A 10000-nucleotide genomic window follows, 5' to 3' on the forward strand; every position below is an offset into this window, starting at 1 on the left:
ATACAATTCTGGGGACAGCAAATAAATGACGGAAAATACGGCATCGGATCAAGGACCATATCAAAGCCTTTCTACCTGTCGCTGAAGATGACTGCGATGACTTGGGAGCTTATTATGACACTAGTATATTTCCCGTGAGTGTACTGTATGTTGGTGTAATGGGGATAATACACAGGCTTATGCTGGTTTACAAGGAGTAGACTGTAGCACCAGTCGAGCAGGGCAGTACTCCCGAGGTGGATGGAAAGCTGATGACAGGGAGTGCTGGAGCTCCCGTTTCATCAGCCCTCAGGATTAGTTTCTGACCATCCCCCTTTGCTGAACTTTTTCAGTGTCTCAGTTACACCGAGAGTAGGCCAGCATGCTCTCCAGTACAAATTTCTCTAACTATCTACACCAAACTACATGCACAGTACACACTACACTTCCTTTTCCAAAAATCAAAAATCATGGCGTCACAACACACAGCCTCGGAGTCCCCGGGGGGAGGGACCATAAATGCCCCCACCATCCGCCCCTCTCCCGATGACGACTCGAGGTGCCTGGAACCACTGTCTGACTCTCTTCTTCTTCATTTCTGCAACATTCGCGGCCTTTCCTCTAACTTTCGCTCTGTTGAGCATCACCTCTCCTCCTCTAAACCTCACCTTCTTTTTCTAACGGAGACTCAGCTGTCTGAGGCAACTGACAGCAAACCCTTTTCTGTATCATCCTACTTTCTTTATACTCATTTCAAAGCCAAAGGTGGCTGTTGTGTACAGTATATATACGCAACGACTTATCTTGCTCTCGTGTTCCTGAACTCGATTCTTCTGAATTCTCTACACTCTGGCTTCGGCTTTCCTGTCATTCTCTGACTAAATATATCTATGCTGTTTACTTATCCCCTAATTCTACTGTCTATCAAAAATTCTTCGACTATCTTACTTCTACGATGGAACACATTCTATCCATTTCTCCTTTCTTTGAAATCTCCATTCTTGGAGATTTCAATGTTCACCACTACCTTTGGCTCTCCTCTCCTTTCACGGCTCCACCTGGTGAACAAGCCTACATCTTTTCTATCCTTAATGACCTAGAGCAGCTTGTACAGCACCCTAGCCGTATCCCTGACCGCCTTGGAGAGAGCTCCAACATACTTGACCTCTTCCTCACAACTAATCCTTCTGCTTACTCTGTTAATTTTTTTCTCTCCGTTGGGTTCCTCCGATCACAACCTTATTACCTTAACCTGTCCTATCACTCCGGTACGGCCTGTGGACCCTCCAGGGAAACGTTGTCTGTGGCATTTTGGAGCCGCGGACTGGGAGGCCCTCAGGCAGTACTTCTTTGATTTTCCCTGGAATGATTATTGCTTCCATGGCCGTGAGCCATCTGAGTGTGCCTTGCGCATTACGGAGGTTATTCTCTCGGGCATGGAAGCATACATTCCTTTTTCATATCCTTTGACTAACGCAAGAAAGCCTTGGTTTAATCACGCTTGTTCTAATGCTGTCCGCAACAAGGAGAAGGCCTACAAAAGGTACCGGAGCCAACCCACCCCTGAATCACATCATCTTTACGTTTCTGCCCGGAATCGTGCTAAGTCTGTTCTTCGCTCTACTAAAAATAATTTCATCCATACTAAAAGCTCTCAACTCTCCAACTCGAATTCTTCCCGCTCCTTCTGGCACCTTGCCAAAAATCTTTCTAACAACTTTATCTCATCATCCTTCCCTCCTCTTTTCTACTCTGATGGTTCTGTAGCTATTTCTTCTACAGATAAAGCAGATCTCTTCGCACAGACTTTCTCTTCCAATTCCACCTTAGACGATTCCGTCGCTGTTCCTCCATCACTTCCCCCCTCTGACTTCCTCATGGCTGACATTAAAATTTCTTCAGTTGATGTATTTTCTGCCATCACTGGCCTCAGTACTAACAAGGCATATGGGCCTGATGGGGTCCCTCCTGTTGTTCTCAAGAACTGTGCTTCTGTGCTTACACCCTGCCTAGGCAAACTCTTTCGCCTTTGTCTGTCAACTTGTACCTTTCCTTCTTGCTGGAAGTTTGCTCTCATTCAGCCAGTCCCAAAGAAGGGTGACCACTCCCAACCCTCCAACTATCGTCCAATTGCATTAACGTCCTGTATTTCAAAAGTTTTCGAGTCAATTCTCAATAGAAAAATTTTAAGGCATCTTTCCTATCACAACCTTCTTTCCAATCGTCAGTATGGGTTCTGTCAGGAACGCTCCACTGGCGATCTTCTCACCTACCTTTCAGACTCCTGGTCATCCTCCTTTCGGGACTTTGGCGAAAGCTTTGCCATTGCACTTGACATCTCAAAGGCTTTCGATCGAGTCTGCCATAAATCTTTAATTTCCAAACTGCCCTCCTACGGTTTCTATCCATCTATCAGTGCCTTCATCGCTAGCTTCCTTTCTGGTCGTTCTATAGCCGCCGTTGTAGACGGCCATCGTTCTTCTCTAAGATCTATCAACAGTGGTGTTCCTCAGGGCTCTGTCCTATCACCAACTCTCTTCCTTTTATTCATCAATGATCTTCTAAGCTGTACATCTAACCCTATCCACTCATACGCTGATGACTCCACCCTTCACCTATCCATTCGGTTCCCGCAACGCCCATCTCAACAGTTGCTTCAACAAACAAGGGATGAGGCTATGGCACACCTAATGTCTGACTTGGCTCGTATCTCTGACTGGGGTAAAAATAATATGGTTGTTTTTAATGCATCTAAGACTCAGTTCTTACACCTATCAACCCGACAAAATCTTCCACAGGTATACCCATTAATGTTTAATAATATTCAGCTTAATCCCGCATCATCCTTGAACATGCTTGGGGTTTCATTTACTCGGGACTTATCTTGGAAAGATCATATTACATCTCTTGTAAAATCTGCTTCCAAGAGATTGGGTGTGCTAAGCCGACTCCGCTCTTTCTTTACCCCTGCACAATTGTTGACTCTATACAGGGGTTTGATCCGCCCCTGTGTGGAGTACAACTCTCATGTGTGGGGAGGCTCCCCACATACAGCCCTTCTCAATAGGGTGGAGTCAAAGGCTTTTCGTCTCATTAACTCTCCTCCTCTTACTGACTCCCTTCAACCTCTGTCTCTTCGCCGCACTGTTACATCTTTATCTCCTTTCTATCGCTACTTTAATGGTCACTGCTCCTCTGAACTGTCTGCTTGCATTCCTCTACGTCTACGACGGACGCGTAGCACCCGTCTGGCAGCAAACTCTCATCCCTTTTCTGTCCAACTCTCTAATGCAAGAGTTAACCGTTACTCCCAGTCTTTCATTTATGCAACAGGTCAGCTCTGGAACTGTCTCCCTCTGTCTGTATTTCCTGCTGCCTATGATCTCCAGTCTTTCAAACGCAGTGTGTCCAGGCATCTGGAAATGATCGGATCTTGAATTTGGCTCTCTATTGTATTTTGTTTTTCTCTTTGAGGGAACTGTTACTGCGGGCTCATGGCCTTTGGTTCCTTCTTCCTCGCATAAAAAAAAAAACAATAAATAAAGACGATATCAATACGACTCGACCGATTTTATTCTTACTTGGTCCAGATGTTCGTCCTTTTGATGCTCACTGGCTGAAAAAAATAAATCTATGGCTCTACATTCTTTACATAGCACTTTTTCGTGACCAGCAATAAATTTTGTTGCTTATGTATTGCTAAAACCCGGCATTCAAATGGAGAGATGATAATTATAGGCCAAGGTAGAGTAAAAAGGCTATTATTTCTTGTTGCGTGTGCCACGGAATATCCCACAGAAGCAGGAAAGTGCGACAATGCTCACAGGACACACATCTTTTTCTGTATTCCGCACAGAGGGACAGTGGAAATGTGGGGCAAAGTCAGACCTTATTCACGGTATATATTTTTAATGTGACAAAGCCAGTGGTCCATGGCGGCCTTGTTGGTAGAGGGAGGGACACCAGGCGGACACACTCTCTCCCACTACACTCCTTTTACTCCATCTTGGTGGCTGAATCGGTGAAGAGGTGGCCTGCAGTCCTAATGGAACCCGGTTCGAATCCCGGCTGGGGCAGGGAACAGTTCAAGGATTTGAATTTCACAAACCAGTCTTTACTGATCTACCGCCGACATGTTAAAGGACCCCTGATAATACCAATACACCAGTCCTGCATGAGACAGCTCTAGCACGTATTCGGTATGGACGATGGGTGTTAGTGCCAAAGTGGTGGCATGTGGAGGTATATGGTATGTAGGAGATCTACTGGGTCTTGGGAGCAGACTGTGAAGCCAATGCCTAGAACCGCACACATAAAAAAAAAAAAAAAAGCTCAGTGGAAGAAAAAGACAATACTATGGCTCTACGTCCTTTTCACAGCACTTTTTCGTCACGTGCATTATATTCTTGTGATAATCTAATTTGCAACTCAGCATTCGTGATGGAGAGGTGGCAGTTTTGTCAAATTAGAGATGAGTATATTCTTCTTACACTCCATTTCTCTCCAAGTCACGATCGCAGAGCCGTATTCTAGTCGGCTCACCAATATACCTTTTGTTTGGACGTATTTACAGTTCTTTTACCCTAACCTGACTCAGATTTTCGTCCAATTGCTGTTTATTTTATGTAGTTCAGTGACAGAAAAAGACAATACCGCGGCTCTACATCCTTTTCATAGCACTTCTTCATAACTAGCATCATATTCTAGTGTTAATATATTGCTATTGCTTAGACCATGAGGGAGAGATGGCAATTTTAGGCTGTTAGAGTAAAAAGAGTATTGTTATTTTACTCAGGCTGCAGAGAGACGCCTTCACGCCGTGGCACCATAGAAACGCTTCTCGGTTATATAAATGACCTTCACCTCTCTCCCCATCCCATGAATGGATGGTGGCTCGCAGCAGGAAAATGGTAACTTTCAGCCTGCAGTCCACTGGGTTCCCGTCCCGATGAGCCTGGGACCACAAAATCAGCTTTAACTACAAGAGGACTATTTTGATCCCACACCTCGTAACATCTTTCCCTGAGCAGCTTAGTTTACATCCCATGTATGCTAGGGTGGAAACAGTTTGGACCTCCGGAGCAAAGGGAGAGTGAGAGACTGACAAGGAGAGTGTGGTGAGTTGGAAAAGAAGGAGAAGGTGACAGAGAACGAGATGGAGAGATGAGGTCCAGTAGGTATGTGATGGAGGATAAAGGCAGGTCTTTTGATGAGGGGTTGTCGCTGAGTGGGAACAGACAATTATGGAGGCCCTTTTGTCGAGGTTACCCCTGACAGCCTGCGTATCTATCTATCTAGCTATCTATTTATATACAGAGAGAGAGAGAGAGAGAGAGAGAGAGAGAGAGAGAGAGAGAGAGAGAGAGAGAGAGAGAGAGAGAGAGAGAACTGATTGAAAAAGTTTTGAGATGCAGATATACTCAGTGATCTACCTCGTACACTGTCTCTGGCGTGAAGCTGCCCGAGTACTTTCTCACTCCACCCAGTCTCTCTCTCTCTCTCTCTCTCTCTCTCTCTGCCTGTGTCTGTCTGTCTGTGTCTGTCTGTCTGTCTGTCTTTCCAAATTTAGTCAAAATAAGCTAAAGTCTTTCGCCCTGGAGGTAAAAATTTGGGTTTCGACACAGCTCACAAAATATTTCGCTAAAAGAACTAACCCCTTTTCGTTCACCAGCCATTGTTCGTCTTGGCTAATACTGTCTACATGAAAAATATTATAAGGCCACGTCAACTCTAAACATTCTTGAGAAGATAATTATGTGAACTATAGGTATATTTAAGATAATTAGGTCGGCTTTAAGTATGTATGAGAAAGTAATTATGTGAACTCTTAGTATGTTTGAGAAGATAAGCAACTCTATGTTTTACAAGATAATTAGGTCAACTCTAATTATGTTTAAGAAGCTAATTTGTGCTAAAACTTTTTCCTTAAGCCCTACGTAAAAAAAAGAAAAGGAAAATTTAATCAGATTTTAGTGGGATATTGCAGAAAAAAATATAAATATGTGGATGATACTGCCTGTGGACTGAAGCGAAGATTTTTAACGTCCTGAATGATGATGTTTCTCCGGCAACTACACTAGCATTTGTGTTTGTCTCTGCTTATCTAAATATTCTAACACATTGCACTACTAGGATTTTGGGTGAGAATGATGATGATGAGGGTGATGGTGATGACGGTGGTGGTGATGATGGTGATGGTGAAGAAGAAGAAGAACGAGAATGAGGGCAAGAAGAAGAAGAAGAAGAAGAAAGAGGAGGAGGAGGAGGAGGAGGAGGAGGAGAACAGGAAAAAGAAGAAGAAAAGAAATTGTTGATGATGATGAAGATAATGGTGACGATGATGATGATGATGATGATGAAGATAATGGTGACGATGATGATGATGATGATGAAGATAATGGTGACGATGATGATGATAGTAATGAAGCTCGTTTCTCTCATCACGGGGCTCCCTACGCCGCAGCTGAGAATGATACTTAAATGCACTGGGTTCGCGTGTATGTAATTCATGCCTTTGAGTAATCACAGTGCTCTGAAAGAAGACACAAATAGTATCTTGAATGTGTGTGTATGTGATCTGGAAGCGTGTTACTATGCCTGGATCTCTCTCTCTCTCTCTCTCTCTCTTTACTAACCTTGGTATGTACAGAACCCGCTCTGCCACAACAAATCCCACGGTGAAAAATAGGTTGGTCGCTGGAAGGAAGGGCAGTATGAGGAGTGCCAGTCCCAGCAGAACACCACAGCCTTCACTACCCTGGGGACACAAGACACGTAAGTAAACACACACACACACACACACACACACACACACACACACACACACACATACATACACAGATACATAGATACATACACATAAAGACAGACAGACAGACAGCCACACACACACACACACACACACACACACACACACACACACACACACACACACACACACACACACACACACACACACACACACGCAAACACACAAACACACACAGATACACACATACTGTACATACACATAGAGACAGACACAGAGACACACTGACACACACTTATTAGTATTATTTTTTTTCTCTCTCTCTTACACACACACACACACACACACACACACACACACACACACACACACACACACACACACACATGCACAGATAGATACATACATACACATAAAAAACACAGACACACGCACACACACATTTATTATTATTATTTTTTTTTCTCTCTCTCTCTCTCTCACACACACACACACACACACACACACACACACACACACACACACACACAAACAGCAATTAACGTAGCCTATAGATTTGCCCACAAAAGCCATTCATGTCTATCAGATGGGTTCACGTGTGTTCTGGGCCAATCAGGTTCAGGTTGGGTTAATTTAGGTTCAATTAGTGGACATCAATTGAGGTTTAATTAGGCTCAGTCTGGTTATTTAGCTCAGTTCAGGTAGTTCACATCCATCAAAGTTAGGTTCAGTTAGGTTCATTTAAATCCAGTTAGGTTCAGTTGGTTTTATTCAGGTCCAGTAAGGTTCATTTAGGTTCATTTAGGTCCATTTAGGTTCATTTAGGTCCATTTAGGTTCAGTTATGTTCATTTAGGTCCAGTTAGGTTCATCCAGGTCCAGTTAGGTTCAATTAGGTTCATTTAGGTTCATTCAGGTGCAGTTAGGTTCTTTTTTTTTATGTGAGGAAGAAGGAACCAAAGGCAACGAGCCTGCAAAACTGTTCCTTCCAAGAGAAAAACAAAATACAAGAGAGAGCCAAATTCAAGATCCGATCATTTCCAGATGCCTGGACACACTGCGTTTGAAAAACTGGAATCATAGGAAGCAGGAAATGCAGACAGAGGGAGACAGTTCCAGAGTTGACCTGTTGCATAAATGAAGGACTGAGAGTAACGGTTAACTCTTGCATTAGAGAGTTGGACAGAAAAGGGATGAGAGTTTGCTGCTAGACGGGTGCTACGCGCCCGTCGTAGGGGTGGAGGAATGCATGCAGACAGTTCAGAGGAGCAGTGACCATTGACGTAGCGATAGAAAAGAGATAAAGATGCAACAGTGCGGCGAAGAGACAAAGGTTGAAGGGAGTCAGTAAGAGGAGGAGAGTTAATGAGGCGAAAAGCCTTTGACTCCACCCTATTGAGAAGAGCTGTATGTGGGGAGCCTCCCCACACATGAGAGTTGTACTCCACACAGGGGCGGATAAAACCCCTGTATAGAGTCAACAATTGTGCGGGGGTAAAGAAGGAACGGAGTCGGCTTAGCACACCCAATCTCGTGGAAGCAGATTTTACATGAAATGTAATATGATCTTTCCAAGACAAGTCCCGAGTAAATGAAACCCCAAGCATGTTCAAGGATGATGCAGGATTAAGATGAATATTATCAAACATTAGTGGGCATACCTGTGGAAGATTTTATCGGGTTGATAGGTGCAAAAACTGAGTCTTTGATGCATTAAAAACAACAAGATTATTTTTACCCCAGTTAGAGATACGAGCCAAGTCAGACATTAGGTGTGCCATAGCCTCATCCCTTGTTTGTTGAAGTAACTGCTGAGATGGACGTTGCGGGAATCGAATGGAAAGGTGAAGGGTGGAGTCATCAGCGTATGAGTGGATAGGGTTAGATGTACAGCTTAGAAGGTCATTGATGAATAAAAGGAAGAGCGTTGGTGATAGGACAGAGCCCTGAGGAACACCACTGTTAATAGATCTAGGTTCATTTAGGTTCATTTAGGTCCAGTTAGGTTCGTTTAAGTCCTGTTAGGTTCATTAAGGTCTAGTTAGGTTCATTTAGGTCCAGTAAGGTTCACTTGGGTCCAGTTAGGTTCATTTAGGTCCATTTAGGTTCATTTAGGTCCAGTTGGGTTCATTTAGGTTCAGTTAGGTTTATTTAGGTTTAGCTAGGTTCATTTAGGTACAGTCTGGCCTATCTTGTTAGGATAAGTTCATCCAGTCAGATCCAGTTAGGCTCTTTCAGATTAGCCAACGTTCAGTGAGGTTTAGGTTCACTGACGTAATTAGGTTAGGCTAGGTCAGCTTAGGTCGCCTTAGGTCAGGTTAATAAGGAAGCTGGAATAAAAAAAAAAATGGGGCAAGGTCAGGTTGCAAAATAAAATAAAAGCCTTGAAGTGAAAGGGTGAAGTGCAAGAACCTTTACTAATACACACCTTAGTGAGACAACCTGCCCTGAGGAGTAGCAGTATGGCGATGTACAGGGAGAGGGAGGCGAGGTTCCTGGGGTCCACCGGTGATGTGATGAGAGGGATCGAGCCCATTTGCCAATCATGTGACAGCGTAAACGGGCACAGAAGCAGCCACGCGTTCATGGCAGGCAGGTACCACAGCGTCAGGGTCCTGGTGAGAGGTGTGTTACAGCATCCGTGGTAGATGGAACTATACAAAGTGATGAGGCGACAGAGCACCTAACCTCTGATGAGTCTAATAATAATGATAATAATAATAGCAACGGTAGTAGTATTAGTAGTAGTAGTAGCACCAGTAATAATAATAATAATAATAATAATAATAATAATAATAATAATAATATAAATAGTAGTAGATGTACTAGTAGTAGTAGTAGTAGTAGTAGTAGTAATAGTAATAATAATAATAATAATAATAATAATAATAATAATAATAATAATAATAACAGGGTCAGATAACATCCTTTGCTTATAATGCTTAAAAAACCCAAATCGTCTACTATTTTAGTTTCCTCGGTCTTTCACATGGCTCTTTGCCGTGTTTGGTTGTGTCCTGGAAGGCTTAGTACGTGTTTGTATTTGTCAGCTGTGTTCAGGTGATGGCATCTATTCAAGCTACACGATCCTCTTCAGCATCTCTGTTCAATCACTTCCATGAGGCAATTTTGTAGGGCTCAGTCTAAAGTCCTCTTGGTGTTTTACCTTCCACATAACACTCTTAGATCCTTCCACCAAATTTTCATCTTCCATTCTCTCTAAATGCCCAGACCACCTCAGCCTCCCTCTACGCTACGCAATCGCTCGTTCTTC

The 10000-nt window shown here is 43.4% G+C and overlaps 1 protein-coding gene across 1 annotated transcript in view; it reads right to left on the reverse strand.

Moving 5' to 3' along the window:
- Positions 1–10000, reverse strand: part of LOC145396089 (protein O-mannosyl-transferase TMTC1-like) — a 122444-nt gene that overhangs the window by 35066 nt on the left and 77378 nt on the right. The window contains exons 7-8 of the mRNA XM_080269555.1: positions 9155–9341; positions 6615–6736 (exon numbers count right to left, since the gene is read on the reverse strand). Coding sequence (XP_080125681.1) covers positions 6615–6736; positions 9155–9341 — 309 coding nt within the window. The remainder of the gene's footprint in view (positions 1–6614; positions 6737–9154; positions 9342–10000) is intronic.

This window comes from Coenobita brevimanus, chromosome 34, assembly GCF_032717465.1.
Source record: "Coenobita brevimanus isolate Jiangsu-jjx chromosome 34, ASM3271746v2, whole genome shotgun sequence".
NCBI classification, from domain to species: Eukaryota; Metazoa; Arthropoda; class Malacostraca; order Decapoda; family Coenobitidae; genus Coenobita; species Coenobita brevimanus.